Below are 19,481 nucleotides of genomic sequence, written 5' to 3' on the forward strand. Positions count from 1 at the left end.
TCGAATCCCCGTGACGGGGTGAGCTCCCATTGCTCAGTCCCTGCTCCTGCCCACCTAGCAGTTCGAAAGCACATCAAAGTGCAAGTAGATAAATAGGTACTGCTCCAGCAGGAAGGTAAACGGCGTTTCCGTGCGCTGCTCTGGTTCGCCAGAAGTGGCTTAGTCATGCTGGCCGCATGACCCGGAAGCTGTATGCTGGCTCCCTCGGCCAGTAAAGCGAGATGAGCGCCGCAACCCCAGAGTCGGCCACGACTGGACCTAATGGTCAGGGATCCCTTTACCTTTACCTTTACCACAGTCACACAATCAATAAATCAGTAGCTGAACTGGGTTCCACACAGTCACAAAAACAAAACAAAAAAGAGCCGCAAAAACACAAAATAAATAGCAAAAACAGACGGACCTCAGCATAACACTCAAAACGGAAGTGTGGCACTCAAAATGGATCATGTTTGACTTCTGAAAAAAGTTCGCACTTACTTCCGGTTTGCAGTTTTTGGGTTCCAAGTTGTTTGAGTACCAAGGCGTTTGAGAACCAAGGTACCATTGTACAGATAAAGCATGTCACTGATCTATGAACCTTCTCTGTAGTGGGAGGGGGGATTTTCTTTTATTTTTATCAGTCCATTTATATTTCAGCTAGGGAATCAGTCATGAATTGTTTTTAAATACAGATCAGCTCCTTATGAAGAAGGATGAAAAGTATGTTAATTTATAGGATCTGAATTCATGGATGTCACTTTGTGGATAAAATCATGTACACGAGGTGCAAATTACCTGATAATAAGCATCAGTGGTGATCTTTCTGTAGGCCTGAATTATGCAATATTTGATTTGATCAAAGCCAGCTTGGAACAGTAGTGTTGAACTTGGACTTGGGAGACCTGTGTTCAAATAACTGCTTGGCAGCTATAATATATTGATCACAAGCTAAATGCTGATTAATCTTTTCTTTCAGGATTGTATTTACCCCACCATGAAATATAAAGGAGTGCAATTTGGCAATTTGACAGAAAAGCGGCATGAATTTAAGCCACGTGAGGGCCCCGGACCTGCAGATTATGACGTGATTCCGTATGTACATCTTAAGACAATTTAGAATCTGGGTCTGTTTGAAAGTCATGCTAAGTGGATGCCCTGATGGGAAAGAACCAGAATAAGCCTTGGGTTCATGCTGTCCCTCTTCTCTCCTCTAGTGTGGGTATGAGAAGGACACTGGAAACATTTGCTTCCATTTCCCAACTGCAGCTTGTCATAGTGTCTGAACCCTAAACTGTTGTGAATCCTAACTATGGTTTCTTTGCAATGAGCTTGATTCATCTCCCATGGTTTGAAGTTGGTGTGAACAAACCATAGCTAATATTGATCACAGTCTTTTGGGTTAGGATGAAATGACAAGTCCACTGTTGTTAAAAATGGAAAGTGTGTGAGGGCGAGGCATGCGAAGCTAAGGCTGAAATGCTACAATGTATGTTTGTATTCTAATAATAAAGTGTGTATATTTTAAATAGTAAATGCCAGGAATTAAGAATTAGTTTGTTTTCTCATATCTGCCCCATACATAGAACCTGTAAGCATGGAGGCAAATCTCCTGAAATAATACCCTGAATTTCCCTGTTCCACAGTTTGTAGCCCGCAAGCTACCTTGAATGTCTTTGCTTTCCTCCCTTTCAGAATTTCATCTGCAACCATTTTATTTATGTGAAGGTTTTTGTAGGCCACCCTTTAGGACATAGTTGTGACAAGGCAGCTTACATCACAAAAAACCTCTCATTCACATAAATGAATTCCCTCCCCTCTCAGTTGGATTGCCGCTCAGGTGGGGGCAGTTTTCAGGAGGTAGATGCTAAAGGAATTGTCCACCACATAGCAGTTAGGTTTAGGTAAAGTCCCACTTACATCATTGGAATTTCTTTAATTAAGCCTAATTGCTGTGGAGTGGTTGTTTTTTTTGGTGGGCGTCATATTGTGCAGGGAAGAAAAGAGCAAGAAAGGGATGCAGTTAGAAATAGAAGGAGAGGAAAGAGAGATAAAAGCGAAAGAGATGGAATGTATACGTGTGTGAGAGATAAAGGAAGAGAGGGCGTGGTGTGACTCTTGCTCCTCCCACCACTGGCATGTGACCTGCGACAAGTTTCTTTCCAAGGCCATTTGTCTCTCTGGGATGTGGGTAAAATGTTCCTCATTTAAAGGGATACAGAAGTGGAGGGTACTGAAGCTGCCCTAGACTACTAACTTCCCCTTGAAGGCACCTCTCTGAGTTTCTTTTCTGTCACCTCAGCTAATTGCCAGCCGGTGAGAAAATGGCCTAGGAAGATGGACAGCAGGAAGAAAATGGTTCAACACCACTTTTCTGAGTGTCCCTTTTGCACTTGAAATGATTCCACCTTGCTGGCACCAGTTTAATGAGCAGGGGTGCTTAAAGTTGCTGTATTGGGGATGTAGCTGAATACATTGTTAGTGCTAGAGGGTTTCTTACACTAATCCTAGAAAGAATCATGAGCAGCTTAAAACTACTCTGCTTTACCGTTGCTAATTAAATTAATTTTCTTAGTTGTATATGGATTTACATTCTTCCAGTAGCACCTTAAAGACCAACTGAGTTAGTTCTAGGTATGAGCTTTCGTGTGCATGTATCTGAAGAAGTGTGCATGCACACGAAAGCTCATACCTAGAACTAACTCAGTTGGTCTTTAAGGTGCTACTGGAAGGATTTTTTTTATTTTGTTTTGACCATGGCAGACCAACACGGCTACCTATCTGTAAATGGATTTACATTATTCCACTATTTGAGCATCTGTTCCAATTTAATCCTTTTCTACCATGCTCTATTAAGAAAAACGGGGGATTGGAATCCTGTACTGCACAATTAGATACTATTCCCCGCCAAATTCTGTGGTTATGTAAAGTAACAAGACCTTTGGGCATGCTAGCCGACAATACTAAGAAGCTTTTGAATGTTAAGAAACAAAGGTTTCTCACAAAGTTGTAATACTCAAGCAAGGTTGCGGTTCTAGGTTCACTTGAGGCATTTTTTTCCATGTTTAATGGTTATTCAGCTTCCTGGTTGTCTTCTGCCTCCACTGTGTTTTTTTATAGTAGTTCACCTATGGCAAGGAAACTTGAATATGAAAACAGAAATTCATTGGATACGTAGAATAGCACTACATAAACTTTGGCTGCCTATTAGTGAGCAAACTAGCCTCTCATCTGTTATTGCAAAGAGCAGCTGTTTCTAATATACTCTTGTGGGGAGAGGGTGAAAGCTTTCACTGTGCATATTTAGGTGCCCAGGCACATTTAAGAGATGACTCATAAATCTCTTCAAACTTTCTAAAGGGAAAACGCAGTGCATTATGAAAATGTCAACATCAGAAAGGAAGACCAGAGAAAATATGACCTCTATGTTCCACGGTATCATGAAGTAATAGTATTACAGGAAGAAAAGAAGGTAATGCCAGTTCAACACTGTATTTTGTAGTACTTTAAATGTTATTTATAGTGGGACAGGAATTCTAGGATTTGAAGAACTGCATAAAATAGAAAACATACTTCAGTTCAGGCATGAAAGAAGATTTATCCAAATGGGTGGTGGAAATCAGTCATTAGAGCACTGCTGTATAGAATTTTGCTGAGAACAAATGTGCGGCGTTTTAAAGAACTGTTTTCAAATTACAACTGCTGAGTGATTGTTACAATATTGCAGTATTGTTTGTTTCTGGGGACAAAATCTTGTGTTGGTGCAAGGGATTTTAGAAGTGGTCCCATTCTTCCCAGTGGGCTTCACTGAATCATAGAATTGTAGAGTCTGAAGGTACCCCAAGGGTAATCTAATCCAACCCCCCCAGTCCATTTTAGGATTGAACTGTAAGATAATTCTTTTAAAAATGAGAGTATCTTGATAAGGGGAACTTTTTTTGGTGTGTAGGTGATTGTGTGCTTCAAAGCTCTGCTCAGAGCTTGCAAAGAGTCTTGTATGCTTCTCTAAAGCAGCTCTATATTTTGCAACAGTCCTGCTTTCTGCAGGCACCAGTTCTGCAGACTTCAGTTCTACCGCCCATCATCTGATGGATATTATAACCAGACTCTGCTTTCTGCAGTCAAACAAGTTCCTCTTGATGGATTGGGTAGTGGAGCCAATCCTGCAGGATCTCTGCCCCACCTTCAGTAGATATTTGCAGAGCCTAAGCCTGCTGTCTGGATGGGCATGATATTTTAAGTATAGAAAATAGTGCTAAATTTATCAGAGAGCATGAAGAATTCAAACCATGGGCAACTGGAGTATGGTGTAAGAAATAATTTGAGACTGAGAGGAGTTCCTGAGTAGGTGTTATATGCTCTGATTGTCTTGCACCGTTGAGCAACCTGACCGCTGAATTCTGCACCAGCTGAAGTTTCTGAACTGCCTTCAGAGGCTGCCCCATGTATAATGTGTTACTGTAATCAAACTTAGAGGTTACCAGGGCATAGACAACAGAAGTTAGGCTGTACCTGTCCAGATGGGGCACATCTGGGCCACCAGCCAAAGCTGATCTTATCTGATCTCTTATTGGAGTAGACATAGTCTGCTGGGGATACTATTTAGAAATGTTTGTCATATATAGTAGAGTCAGCATTGCATCAATGATGTTGAGGCATGGTGATTGGTACTTTGCATGCAAATTTCCTAGAGGAAATAGATTAGGAATGATGTCATGATTGGCAAGGGAATGAAACACTCTATAAAGCCTGAACATACTTTTTGATGAGATATGCTGTGCTATGTTGAGCTGCTGGTGACTGGGTGCAGGATACGATTCGTGTACAGTTGAGCCGCAGATTGGTATTGAATATTTCAGAAAGACTTATGTTTTATCAATACTTTGGAAAATTGTATGCTGCATTTTAAAAAAATGATGCATTCCATTCAGGAGAGGGTTTCTTGCAAGATTTGGTGGGCTTATTTGTCAGAATCAGTAATAGGAATATATTTTTCTAAACTCAGAAAGATGACAGGAAAGAGCAAGGGTGTCAGAGTGAAAGAGACGTCATAATAAGACTGATGATTGTCTGTAGTACTCATCTTAGCTTTTCAAGCTTAACCCTTTTGTTCATCAATCAGTCAAAACTGGCAGGTAGTGACCATTAGGAGGATTCATTAGCACCCTGCAGCATGTTTGTACAGGGTGACCCACATCTGTCTTCATTAGAAGTTTTCTAGTTGCCAGTAGTGAACAGATGGGTCATTATTGCCTACGTTGCCCTTTGGGTGTACCTGGAGGACAGGCAAAGTCGTCCTAAGCAGGACACACAGTGTTACCTCACAGAGAGCAATCAGCTTATTTTGAATAATATTATTCTAGAAACTGACTTTTGTTGCTCTTTACCTGCTTGTACTTGGAGCAGGTGAAAGAAGTGCAATCAATGTCTAACATTGTTTTTACAGATTTAATTAACCTCTGGACAACAAATAATCCAGAAATCAGAGGATATGTTTATTTATTTTGCATGTAATAATAATTATTTTTGGTCAATCAGTCGCATTGTACTCAACTGATTTAAATGTCCTTGATTATTATTTTTTTAAAAAGAAATCTCCATTTTCCCAAACTTCAGGAAATGCATGTTATGTGCCTTAAATGTGAGAGCTTACAATTTAATAATAATTTTAAAAAATCTATTCTTTGAAGGAAATTCCATCTTCACTGTGCTGTCCTATATAGGCCTGGTAAGAAATAAGTGTCATTGTTAACTGGGCCTTCTCCCAGGAAGATTTGTGCAGGATTGCAGCCTTAATGTTTTATTTTTCATCAAAGTTTGGAATGTGGACTATTTCCTATTATTCCTGGTCTGGTATAAAAATGTCTTAAAAATATATTCAAAGCTTGTCAGAATTTTTGAATATTGTTTAAAATATGCTAATATTTATTTTAGCTGTGGACGTTCTGCTTCTTTTGCTGTGGTTCTTGCTGTTTGAAAGGAAGAGGTGTGAGTGTATCACCCTGAAAGCAAATTATCTGCTTTGAGAGTTTGCTATCTCTACTTAATTTTGGATATCCCCCAAAATCAGAAAGTCGTATTTTAGGCTGTAATTTAAATACTTTGTTCTGATCAACTGTTACAAATGAAGCCAGTTCAGTATAGAAGTTTAGAGGGTTAGACTAAAACCTGGGAGACCAGGGTTCAAATCCCCACTCAAGCCATGAAATTCACTGATCCTGGACCACCTTGCCAAACCACCTTCAGCTTATAAGAAGAAAGATGGGATATAAATATAACATAATTTTTAAAAATAATAAAATCTTCCCACATGCTCCATAAAGGCACAGAAATATAAATAACTAGCATAGCACTTTTCACTTACCTAGTGGCTACGTGGTGCTAGTTATCACTACTGCTTTTGAAATTTCCAAACGAGAAAAATACAGCTTTTTAAAAAAGTTTGTTTTGCCATCTAGTGTAGCTCTACAGCTGTGTGAAGGAATTGGTTTTCTAAATGTACCTGTTGAAGTTAACGGCTGACATTTAGAGCTACTGCTGGCATTTGCAACTTTTATACCTAATGCCATCTTGTGTTATATTGTCAGCTAGGAACATGAGGATTGAGTAGTTTGAAATGGCAATATAAGAGAAAACGTATAAGCTCTGAATACCCGTAACTGGTTATAATGTCAAAATCACCCATGACTAGGCTGCATTTATCTCCATCGTTACTCTTCTCTCTTTCTTTGGAATTCGGCTTTTTAAAAACAAACAAGTATATCTTAATATTTTACACTTCTATGAGCATTATTATGACTAACAGAAAATTATGTTACTGAGTCTATAATTAAAAATAGCTTTGAAGAAAGTATATACCCTTTTTGGGAGGAGAATGTCTACCTTCTGCAGAAACAAAACAGATACTGTACACAACAGAATAATTGGTCCTTTAAATGCAAGCAGCTACCCTCCTTGTATTTCTTATTGATTGCTGATTATTCATGACTAGCTATTCAGGCTTGAGACATCTGAAAGTTTACCACCCTTTTATTTCAAGTGTTACCAATCCCTGAACATTTCAGGGGCTGGACGCTTCCTTTGTTAGTGTAGTAACCCCATACAGAAGGGTCATCATAGGGCACTAGCTCACAGCCCCTCAGGATGAAGACACACAAGTTTATACTTACGTATATGTGCATTCCATGGATCTGGTTTTTAAAAAATATCTAAATACAGTGGTACCTCGGGTTAAGTACTTAATTCGTTCCAGAGGTCCGTTCTTAACCTGAAACGGTTCTTAACTTGAAGCACCAATTTAGCTAATGGGGCCTCCTGCTGCTGCCGTGCCGCCGGAGCCCGATTCTGTTCTTATCCTGAAGCAAAGTTCTTAACCTGAAGCACTATTTCTGGGTTAGCGGAGTGTGTAACATGAAGCGTATGTAACCCGAGGTACCACTGTAGAAGTATCTCCTCAGGATTGAACCTTCAGTTCCCCATGATGTTCTGATGAAAATTATTGTTGAGGAAGCTGTTATTTTAATAATAATACAAAATCAGATAAGTAAATTCATGTGTACATTTAACCTATCTTCTAGGCCCTCAGAGAAATCTATGCTGACAAAATGAGAGGACACATGGTAGCAAGGAGATGGTTACCATTTTCATTTGTGCCATTGAAATCAGGGGACATATTCCTCCCATGTTCTGAAAAGTTATAACCACAACTTACACTGTGTTGCTTTTTAAATAACCTTGTTCGTCTCATAGATTTTGTGAGATACAGGCAATAAAAGATGGCAATCTCTTCCGTATTTTGTTAAAGGGTGACCATGTCCTAGAGCTCCTACATTCTGAATGTCTGGCAAGAAGGTAAATATCTCTTGGTATCTGAATGGGTTTAATCCATTTAATAAAGAATACAATTACCATGATTGTCAGAAATAATACACTCCGGAATGAATAAAGCACTCACTTGTAAAGTTGCAGATACAGCAAATTAATAGGACAATAAAAGTACATGTTTAATATTTCACATGGAGGTGATTTATTTAACAATCACTGGTACTTGGCACATAAAGTGTAGCATTAATTGTTTGTCTTGTATTAGGTGGAGTACTTGGTTTTTATTACTGTCTTCTACTGTTATTTCTGTGATTTAAAATATATTTCATTTCTGTAATGATAAAGGAAACCAGCAAATGCAGTTTGCTTTCACTTTGCAGAAAGTATCAACACATACTGACTCCTCTTTAGAAAGTAGACAAAAATAAAGGATGCTTGTTTTTTGTTCTTGCTTCAGTCAGCTGACTCCTGTGACAGCTCGGAACCAAAGCATGAGCAACCCAATTTTGATCAACAGGATGTTGGAGGATATGGCATTCTATTTAATTCAATTAATTCATTCTATTTAATTGGTCCATATAGCCTAGTGCTGTCAATTCTAAGTGTTTCCCAAGACCTCAGAGCCTTCTCAGCGTTGCTACTTGTAGATAGCTTCAACTGCAGATGCCAAGGTTTGAATCTGGGTTTCTTTTGTGCTGTACCACTGAGCTTTGGCCTCTCCCATTATTTCAGGAGTGGGGTATCTTTGGCCCACAGGTCAAACTTTGCCCACCAGGCCATTTTGGGGAAGCCACACCAACCTGACATCATACATGCATGGCTCTATGGACCGTCACAGCTGACATGTGGGGAAACTGGAGCTGGATGGGTGGTGGAGCTTGGTTGACCAGCCCAGCTGACGTGTGCAGAGACCCTTCTTTCCTGCATGTGTGAGCTGTGCCAGTTCCACCGCCCTTCTCGCTCCAGCGAGCTGGAGGGACAGAGTGACTTGGTTGACCTGGCACTGTTTGTATAAATGGGGAGTTGCCTGTATTCAGAAGCAAATGTTTGCAATTCGGACTTGCAGAAACATTGAGATTTGAATTGGGATCTTTGCAGTCACACTCTTAGTGAGTATACACCAACTCTCCTGGCTACAGCTCCCAGTCATCTAAAGCTGTGTTCACACATTTCTTAGTAAGCCCTTGCTTTTCTTCCTGAGCAAAGCTTCTAAGTGAAAGAATGAGCCAATTTACTATTGACCCATGCAACTTAATAGAGACAGTTCTGTTGGAAAGTTATCTCTGATAGATATTTTTGTTTCTGATGGATCAGGACATTGGTGAAGACTCATCAGAAACACAAATTTCTGTTACAGTGGTACCTCATGTTACATATGCTTCAGGTTACATACGCTTCAGGTTACAGACTCCGCTAACCCAGAAATATTACCTCGGGATTACCTTCAGGACGAGAACAGAAATGGTGCTCTGGCGGCGCAGTGGCAGCAGGAGGCCCCATTAGCTAAAGTGGTGCTTCAGGTTAAGAACGGACCTCCGGAACGAATTAAGTACTTAACCCAAGGTACCACTGTATTTTGTTGTCTGTGACATCCCTACCCATAACAAACAATTAATAGTTCTATCTTTGCTACTCTGCCAGCCAGGTATGGGGAAACTTGGACCCTCTAGATCAGCCTTTCTCAACCTTGGGTCCCCAGATGTTGTTGAACTACAACTCCCATCACCCCTAGCTAGCAAGCCCAGAGCTCAGGGATGATGGGAGTTGTAGTCTAACAACATCTGGGGGACCCAAGTTTGAGAAACATTGCTCTAGATGGTGCTGAACCACATCTTGCATCATCCCCAGCAACCATGGTCAAGTATAAAGGGAGTTATAGTTCATCAACATCTGGAGAGTCAAAAGTTCCCCATACCTGCTGTAAGCTAACAGAATGGAAAGGCCCTTGATGATACAAGTCTTGCTTTTCTTAACCGGCCTCACTTGTGACCTGCAGTTTTTGTACATGCTTCCGGATCTTGGGTGTTTTGTAATAGTTTCAATGTTGATGACATTCCAGCACAACAATCTTTCAATTACTGTTGAAGTGAAGAAAATTATATGAACAGTGAATTTTCAAAAAATGACTATGAGCCACAGAGACATTCTTTATGCTACCATAATTTTGCTGCAGTAGCGGGGATATTTCACAAATACTAGCATGCTTTCTTGAATTACTCTAGAATAATGCTGACATGAATTATTTTCCCCTGAAGATAAAAATGTATTGGGGACATTTGTTGTCAACTGCACAGAGGACAAAAAGCTTTTCTTTTTTTTAAAGTACAAACAATTGAGGCAACCACTGAGGTGAATGCTTTAATGTTCTAGCTAATTAAAATGACTATTATTCTGTTACAATGGTAGCTGCTCCCAGAGGCTCATCGTCACTGTTGCATGACAGTTTTCGCTTGGCTAATTAAAGAATTTTTTCCATGCAAACATGCTTTCATGTCTCCATGTTTTAGGCCTTTTGCAATCATTTCTTTCATAATTGGCTGCATACATCTTACATAAGGATGGTTATGCAACAAACTCAGTAATAATGCAATGTATAAGTTCTCCTTTTGATTTTAAAGTTGATTCCAGCTTTAGCGTTACCTCTATTCCTTTAAAGATGCTTTCAGAGATCCATATTTATTTCAGCTTCATTTTTGGGTGGCTTCTGAATGAAATCTGCTTTTACCATCAAGTCAGTTGATTCAGAGCGGGTACAGACGGCCAAAAAATGCTTATATTGCCATATCAGGCATTCTGCAACTATGGCGTTATTCTTTCAAGAAATTTAAGCTTTAGAATCTTGGTTGAGGGGAGTGCTGTTTTGAGAGAGTGGGGAAGATTGAAGGTGATGTGACCGGATCCCTGTTTGTCCCCCTTGGTGGGCTGCATGAAGTTGCTATTGTCACGGCTGGTGATACCTTCATACCCCAGATTTGTAATTAGATGCTCAGGCGGTAGTACTTGGCATTATGTCTGTTACTATGACTGAGCAATACTATGTGGTGACTATGTAGGTGAATGGGCATGTCTGGTTCTTAGTGGTTTCCACTGAGGTCTGGGGGCAAATGGAAGGACAAAGCTGTTCGTGGGAGCAAAGCCAGTTCCTCCAAAGAAACTAGGGGCAGTTTTGTCTCTGAACCCCAATATGCCCTACCCTTTTTGATAAGAAAATTACTTACTTTCCTCTTCCTTGGCAGGCATCCTTTGGGAGTGCATTTTCTCTCTCTGATGTATGAATTGTATTTGAGCCATTAATGGTAGTTTTAAATATCATGGTTTTAAGTGACTTTATAAATGACTTGGGTGAAGGAATTGAGGGGATGCTCATCAAATTTGCAGATGACACCAAACTGGGAGGGGTAAGCTAATGCTGCAGAAGACAGAATATGGATTCACGATGACCTTAACAGATTGGAGAATTGGGCCAAAACTAACAAAATGAATTTCAGTAGGGACAAATTTAAGGTTCTGCATTTATGCAGGAAGAACCGCATCACAAATATAAGATGGGGGACACCTGGCTTGAAAATGATCCAGGTGTGAAAATGATCTAGGGATCTTCATAGACCACAAGCTTAACATGAGTCAACAGTATATGCAACAGTAAGGAACAAACACACCTGGTACTATTCTAGGCCGCATCAACAGATGTATAATTCCTGATCAAGGGAAGCAATAGAACTGCTCTATTCTGCTTTGGTCAGATGCCACATAGAATACTGTGTGCAGTTTTGAGCGCTACAATTAAAGAAGATTGACAACATAGAATATGTGCAGAGGAGGGCAACCAAGATTATCAAGGGTCTGGAAACCAAGCTTAATGAGGAATGATTGAGGGACTTGGATATGTTTAGCCTGGAAAAGAAGAGACTAAGAGAAGATGTGACAGCCATGTTCATATATCTAAAGGGCTGTCACAAGGAAGATGGTGCAAGCTTGTTTTCTTCTGCCGGAATGAGATTCCGACTGAATATCAAGAAGAACTTTTTGATGGTAAGAGCTGTTGTACAGTGGAACGGGCTCTCTTGGAAGGTGGTGGACTCTCCTTCCTTGGAGGTTTTTAAGCAAAGGTTGAATAGCTATCTGTCATGGGTGCTTTACTTAAGATTCCTGCATTGCATTGTGTTGGGCTAGATGACCCTTGGGACTCTACAATTCTGTGACTCTAAGCTCCTGAAGATAGTTGAGTTTCTTTAATGGAGCTCTTTGAATTTCCTTGTAACTATATTCTCTTAATTTATTGAAAGGGTTCCCTTTCTGAGATTAAATAGGACTGTGTTCGACTTCGTGAGCTCACTTTTAAACTCCATGTTACGCTGAACTGGGTCATGTTCTGGTTGCCTTTTCAAGTTAAATGCCTTTTGGAAGATAACAAATAGCAATGGTCTTGCAGTATTAAGAGTGTGCTTTCAGGAAGTTTTGAGATGAGTTTAAATGGGAGGGAAAAGGATGTCACAACAGTGAAAGGTTAATACTAATCAAGTTGCATTAGTGAACAAGAAGAGAGACTTCTTAAGAAGTATAAAATATTTATCTGCTGATGGAATTTTCAGTAGGTGAGTTCTCTTAGAATTACTCTTACTTTGATGCTAATTTCTTTATGAATATTTATAACTTCTCCAGTACAATTTGCAATTGCTTTAGTAAAATCTATACATTAGTAGCTGTGTTCCTTCTCTCCAGAAGTTAAAATGACTATTGAGACTCTAAGACAGACCCATAAGTTTGTTCCTCTAACCCTGCACATAGTAATGCTAGGAAATATCTAGTATAAGAACCGTCATATATATTTACTGGGCAGAGAGTTTACAAAGGTACTGTTTCTGCACTTATTTAAGCTTAAGGAAATAATAAGGCAGAAAGCAGAACTTCATGCTGATATATCAGCATCTCATTATCTGGTTTGCCAGCATAAACTAGACAATTGATATATTTTCCCAGTGAAATACAGTCTTATTCTTTTTAATTATTATTATTTGGGGCCATAAAGTGTTCATAATGCAGATATCCAAGTCACCCTGCCCCTTACATATTATTGATGGATTGCTAAGGTATTTTTCAATCTTTACTACATAAACTTGCCATTTACCATTTTAAACTGAATTAAGTCTTTTAAGATTTAATTAGTTCAGTTTTGTCTATACTGAGTGCACTTATTTGCTTTATTAAAACACAGGATGTACTTGAGCCTTGAGTTAACTAAAATTTATGTTGCAATTATGCAAATTAGTACTGCCAATACAAAATCTTTGGTCTATTGTAAGATGGAAGACTTGCATTAAGCATTAGCCAATCAAGCACTGGAAATTGGTCAGCAAAAGTATTTCTACATCTGTGCCTCCCTCATTAATTCAATGCAACCTTCTGCTATGAGAGACCTATTTTCTCTTAGAGCCTTGGTATTCTAGCCATTTAGCTGAAAGCCCGGTTGAGATAAGAACCATATGGAATGCACTTTAGGTTAATAAGCATTTATTTTAAAGTGTATTTAAATTTGTTTTATGGCACTTCATTGAACAAGAGCAAGTATACTTAATGAGATAAATTTTCATAAATACTCCAGCCTTTACCTTTTGGGCTCATTTTGAAAAAGGAATGATGATTATATTTCAATTTCCATTGCCTACGTGGGGCAGTGGGAGTGTAATTCGAATCTCCATGGGGCCCTGACTGCACACTTGCCTTTAGACTACCTGTCCTGGCTGTCTCGTTGCTTCCTGACCATTGGTCTTGAAAATCTGATGCATATAAGAAACTCTGAGCAGTCTGCCTCATACTCTTCAATAATTGGAGTAACTGGACATTTCATTGTGTGCACAGAGTCAGGCCTTCTCAGAGGTCCACAGGCACCCAGGCCACTCTCGTCTTTTGAGCCCCTTTAGCTACAATAATAATTTAAAAATTATGACCCACACAAACAAAATAAAACACCAAGAAAAAGAGTGAGACATATCTCATTTAACATAAAAGTATGTCTTCTACCAAATGACATCTCTTTTTTCCTTAATTTTGCAGCTCTAAGCTGAATGTGTGTGTCACATTTCATCTGATGTGCATAAGGACAAATTGCAAAACTTATCAAATCCCAAAGTATAATTGTCTAAATCTGAGCCTCCTTTGACCTTGAGATCCAAGACAAATGGCCCTCGAGTCCTGCCCCAGTGGCCCCTTCGCAGAGCATTTCCTACTTTAAGACTGAGTGGCATAGACTAGGGTGGGGAATTGGATACGGTTAGATGCTAACTCCCTGTAGTTCCAGCCCCATGTTCACGGACGATGGAGGTCCAGCAACATATGGATTTCCACAGTTCCCTACCCTTACAATAGATCCTATTTATATTGCACTTCACCTTTTTCCAGTTATGTTCTCTCCTGCACACCAGGAAAAACCGATTGGGGATGTATACATAGTTGTTGTGTTTCACAACTTGAAAGCAAAATATTTTGGTGTTGCAGAATCCTGTTTGTGCATACCAAAGTGGTGTTTCTAGAATGAAGCATTCTTGGCACTGAAATACCTTCCTTCTGCCGCCATGTTGATAGCCTAAACTGTAAGCAGTGCTATTTTTCTAGAAAAAGAGGTACCAGAACTCTCCATGAACACCTCGTTTACTCTCTTATAATGGCAATGGAACCTACCTTAGAGGTGCCAGAACTGAGTTCCAGCTGAAAAAAGGGCCTGACTGAAAGCACATTTTGCAATGTAGGTGATCTTTCTCGGTTGAGAGGAAGGAAGCTATGGACTGGCTTCTCTGCAATCTGTTGTTATTTCAGGGTCTTGGTTGACACTGGAAGCTGTTTGCATGTTGGAAGGAAGGATCTTTCATTGCTCATTCACTGTGCTGTTTGATCTTTGCCCTTGGCCACAATTTTTCAGAATCTCAATAGTGAAAAGAAACATCCCATATCTCCTCAAAATGTGACTATACAGCTGATTCACATAATTGCCTAAAACATTTTACTTTTGAAAGCTTTGGGTTATTTCTGTGATTTGAGTTCTATGTTCTGTGGTTTTCTCAGGGTTTTCTCTTTCGTTAAGTTTCTTAGAGGGAAGCCTTTTATCACAATTATTTAATGTATTTATATTCCACCTTTCTGTCACCACTCTTGTTCCAGAGTTAACACAGCCTGCAATACAAAGTATGTGCTGTATTTGATACTATTTCAGTCATAGTTGCTGTAACTGTTTTGCAGGGTGTTCCAGGTCCTGGCCAGTATTACATAAGAAGTCAGTTTGAGAAGCCAGTTAGTGCAACACGAAGTGCTCCTTTCCTTTCACTTGCCCAAGTAAGAAGTAATATAGCTCTTTTTCTTTCTTTTTTCATTTCCCATAATGTTGTTACATTTACCCCACTTATCTGAGCAGTGAGAAGTTCCAGGGATGGCATTACAGTGGTACCTTGGTTCTCAAAAGTAATCCATTCTGTAAGTCTGTTTGACTTCTGAAATGTTCGAAAACCAAGGCACGGCTTCTGATTGGTGAAGGTGCCCTGGAAACAATAGCCAACAGCTGCACCAGACGTTCAGCTTTTGAAAAATGTTTGAAAACTGGAACACTTACTTCTGGGTTTTCAGTGTCTGGGAGCCGAAATGTTCAAGTACCAAGGTGTTTGAGAATCAAGGTACCACTGTACATTAATTTATTTCCTTTGCATAGGAGAGCATGGTGGAGATTTCTGGTACCATTGTGATAACTTTTTACTGGTATATAAACACTGATAGTGGAAGCATGTACACTCCTACCATAAATGCTAATCTTGCAACAAATTTTCAAAGTACAGCACTGTACAGCACCAGATATGCTTCTTTTATTCTAGTTTAAAATCTCAAGCTTCTTCTGCCTCTTTTCTTTCTATCCCCAAATTTAAATTACTCCTCCATACTCACACAGAGGACTGGGCCTACCATTAGGCACCAGATGTGAAACAGTTGCCTCAGGTGGCAAATGTGGGGCAGGCAAGAAGTTGTAGAACAGAGCTGTGTGTGCCCCCTGCCAAGCTGTCTTGCTGACCGTTGGTATTGTGGAGGATGCTGTCCCATCAGTAAGATTCATCTGCCAATCTAGACAGCTTCTGTTCATGAAATTGGTGAAGGATTACCATCTTGACCTTTGCCCTAGGCAGCAAAAATGTCTTGGGCCTACCCTGCCCATAGAGATTTGGCATTCCAGATTCCTGGCCATTAAGGACCACCAGCACCTTATTTAGCCTCTGATCACACACATCAGGTGACATTATGCAACGGCATAGTTATCGGCCCATGCACAACATTCAGGTGACATTATGCAACGGCATAGTTATCGGCCCATGCACAACATTCAAGATAGCTATACTCATTTCTAATCCAGTAGCATAAAAGAAAATTCTGAAAAAGCATGTGATTGCATCAACATATTGCCCAGCCTTTTAGCTGTTTGGTTGCCTCTTCAGAGTATTGAAGCTCAGATGTTGCTCCTCTGCAGAATATTCCCTATTAAGAGCCTTGACTATTCATTTGGTTAAATCAGCATAACCAGCTAAAGTCAAGCAACAGACAAGATGCATCTTGTTGCTTGTTGCTCTCAATATCTGGCTTATAAAACATATTAAAATATGTTTTATATTATACACCAGTGACTTTCTAGTGAGCACTACATAAGCCACTTGCAGTCAGGAAATGATTCCATCAATAAAACTTGTGATATACAAATCACAAGTTAACTTGTCAATTTATAAATGCTACCTTTATTTTTAAGGATGGCCAGAATTCCCATCACAGAGTGCATGCTTTGAATGCGGAAAGGTCTCAGATTCAGGCGCAGTTAAAAAGCACTCAGTTGCAGGACTGGAAAAGAGCTCTTCTGGGATCTTTGAGTAGATACACCTTGTTTAGTTTTGAAAACAGAAAAAAATATTGATTAAAATAAAGAAGATAGACAAATGGTTTGACTCAGTGTAAGACAATAAAATATGTCCTTTTAGTTTATTGCTATTAGATTGAGAAAGCTGTTTTTAGACAAAGTTGGGATCTTTCTACCTACATAGCTATTTGAAGGGATTGCTTGTCATTGATTTATTTTCTCTTGTGTTTCCGTAGAGATTTGCACCTGTGAAATCAACTGCCCCAGCTCCTGGCACATATAATGAAACTCGCTACGCTCTTGAGTCCTTGAAGAAAGCGACTCAAACAAAAAACATTCCATTTGGCAATACAGCTGTTCGATTCACCCAAGACCACAGGCTGCGAAAAAGTCCAGGTTTGCAGTAATTAATGTAAACAAGTGGGACGAGCAGCAAAATATCTCCACCCTCTAAGAGGAGTGCTCCAGGCAGCCTGCAGCAGGAACCTTGAGGTGCTGTTCAGGCCTCCATTGTGTGTATGCGCTATGGCTTTTCAGGAGGGCATAAAGGGAAACTTCAGCATTTTCCTTATTTATACATTGTGATGTTTCTGGAGAGTGGGAAAGAGAAAAGTGCCCCTCTTCCTTTTCTTACTCCTGAAGCATCCCTTATTAATGCAGAGAGTGTAGCCTTTTCCCTTCATACATAGTCTATATCTCCATAATGCGAATCCCCACTCCAATATGAAACTGCCAGGGTCTTAAGCAGATCAGTTACATCTTTCTTTGACACCTCCAGCTTACGTCCCTGCTCTCCACTTAACTTCTTCCTTAGCACTTTCTGCATGCTAGGCAGGTTTGGGGTTAAGCATTTTTCTTTTAAGTTATACACTTATTTATTTCAGGATACCTAGGAAATCTTCTAAGCGTTTGGGAGGTCCTATTTCACTTCCCAGCCGATAAGCAACCAACCACCTGAGTTCTCTGCTGAAAGGAAGTATTTGTCTGGTGTTGAGTTCATGTGGTTCAGGATAAATAATCAGTGAAGATAGCAATGGACCTGGATTTGTATTACAAAACAATACCTTCCGCATAGTGATTAATGTACATAATGATGTAGAGCTGAATTGTAAAACTGAATCTGAGTAGTAAAACCCAGTCTCAAATAGTTCAGGATACAATAAGATTATGCCTTGTTTTTGAGAGGACTTCAGAAACTATAACTTTCAAATATGGGTTGTTTTCCGATACAAATAAGACGAGGTCAGGACATATATAGATGTCTTGGAAGAGGTGACTACAAAGTCATCTCATTGTGTAATGGTTGTATAAATAATAAAAAAAGTTTTTTATGCAAAAAATGAGAATTGGCCAAAGTGGGTTGCATGTGAAAGTTTTTCTTGTGCTGCTGACTCCAGCTATATTACAATGCTTGTTCAAATAGCAGCATATAAGCAATGTTTGTGCCACTGATGGATTTAGAAGTCATATGTATACCTCTAATATCAGTATTGTTTGAACTATCCTTTTGGCAGTATTTGCTAAATCATATAGTTAAATAATAGCCTTGCTTGTCTCTGCCTACCCAAATACAAGCTTAGCAGTTTTATTAGAAACACATTAATGAAAGCACATAAAGTGACAGAAAGTGGTTTTGCTTAAAACAAAATATTGCTTGGAGTTTAGATGGTTTTGATTATTCTGAATGGGCTGATTGCTATTGTTTTCCCTGTGTTACCATAGCAGGTGATCAGGAACTTAACCAAAGAGCTTGATGTTCTATATTTTAGGCTTCAGTTTCTCCCATACACAGCAAGGATTGGTTGCTAGAAACTGAAGCAGCTAGAAACTGAATTGTACAATATGCATTGAGACAGAGGTAGACAGTTTAAGTGAGGTTGACCAAAAGAGAATCTGTCTTTGAGTGCTGTTGCTCCTTGGGAAGTCAAAACAGGATAAGTTGTTGTATTGCCTCCTGTAGCTTCAGCTGGGCTCCACTTGTATGTTTGTAAAAAGACACCATGTCTCTAATACTGTCTCTCCACCAAAGGAAATTAAGCTCTGTAACACAGCCCATTTATTTCTACAACTCAAGGAAATGGGAGGTGTATAACAGTATGCTAAAGCAGAACTACCACAATTCAGCTCACTGAGACTAACTTTTAAATAAGAGCACATACTATTACAGCTGTAGAGTTTATAATTTATGAATATTTTCTTGCCATTCAGAGAAGTGGGTCTTTATTGTAAATATTTACCACAGTTTCCATTGAGTTCTCCGCATATTCCTTCACATCTGACAAGGTCACCCTTGTTGACAGTCAGAAAAAGCTATTTATCCTTGTGTTGCAGATCACGCTAGTTATCCTAAGATTCTAGAGGTCATCAGCACTATAATATGACAGTCACTTCCTAAGACAAATAGTACCTATTAATGGTATTCCCAAGAGTGTGCGCTCTCTCTCGCGCGCTCTCTCTCTCTCTCTCTCTCTCTCTCTCTCTCTCTCTCTCTCTCTCTTAGAGCACTTTGAGTGAGCTGTGTATAAACAAGACAACTGAATGAGATACTTGCAGAAACGAGGGGGAAGGGTGGAATCTAGTATGAATGAACGGTTTTCCCAATGATTTCTAGATTTGTCCTTTTTAAAAACATTGTATGAAAGCAAATGTAAATAACCTGAAATGTATCAAAGGGTATAATGTTTGGTGACCCTTTGTATATTTTTGAGCTGCCTACCATGAAAACATGCTAATGATGTATTTCTCATTCTGCTCATTTCCCTTCTATTGCACCTCTCCTTGTACTCTGTCCTTGAACAGA

The 19,481-nt window shown here is 39.5% G+C and overlaps 1 protein-coding gene across 1 annotated transcript in view; it reads left to right on the forward strand.

Moving 5' to 3' along the window:
* Positions 1-19,481, forward strand: part of STPG2 (sperm tail PG-rich repeat containing 2) — a 211,159-nt gene that overhangs the window by 20,577 nt on the left and 171,101 nt on the right. Inside the window, exons 5-8 of the mRNA XM_081876928.1 lie at positions 959-1,074; positions 3,340-3,451; positions 15,037-15,129; positions 16,918-17,077. Of these exons, the coding sequence (XP_081733054.1) occupies positions 959-1,074; positions 3,340-3,451; positions 15,037-15,129; positions 16,918-17,077 (481 nt within the window). The remainder of the gene's footprint in view (positions 1-958; positions 1,075-3,339; positions 3,452-15,036; positions 15,130-16,917; positions 17,078-19,481) is intronic.

Source organism: Podarcis erhardii (genome assembly GCF_964252035.2).
Source record: "Podarcis erhardii genome assembly, chromosome: 9".
Taxonomy (NCBI): Eukaryota; Metazoa; Chordata; class Lepidosauria; order Squamata; family Lacertidae; genus Podarcis; species Podarcis erhardii.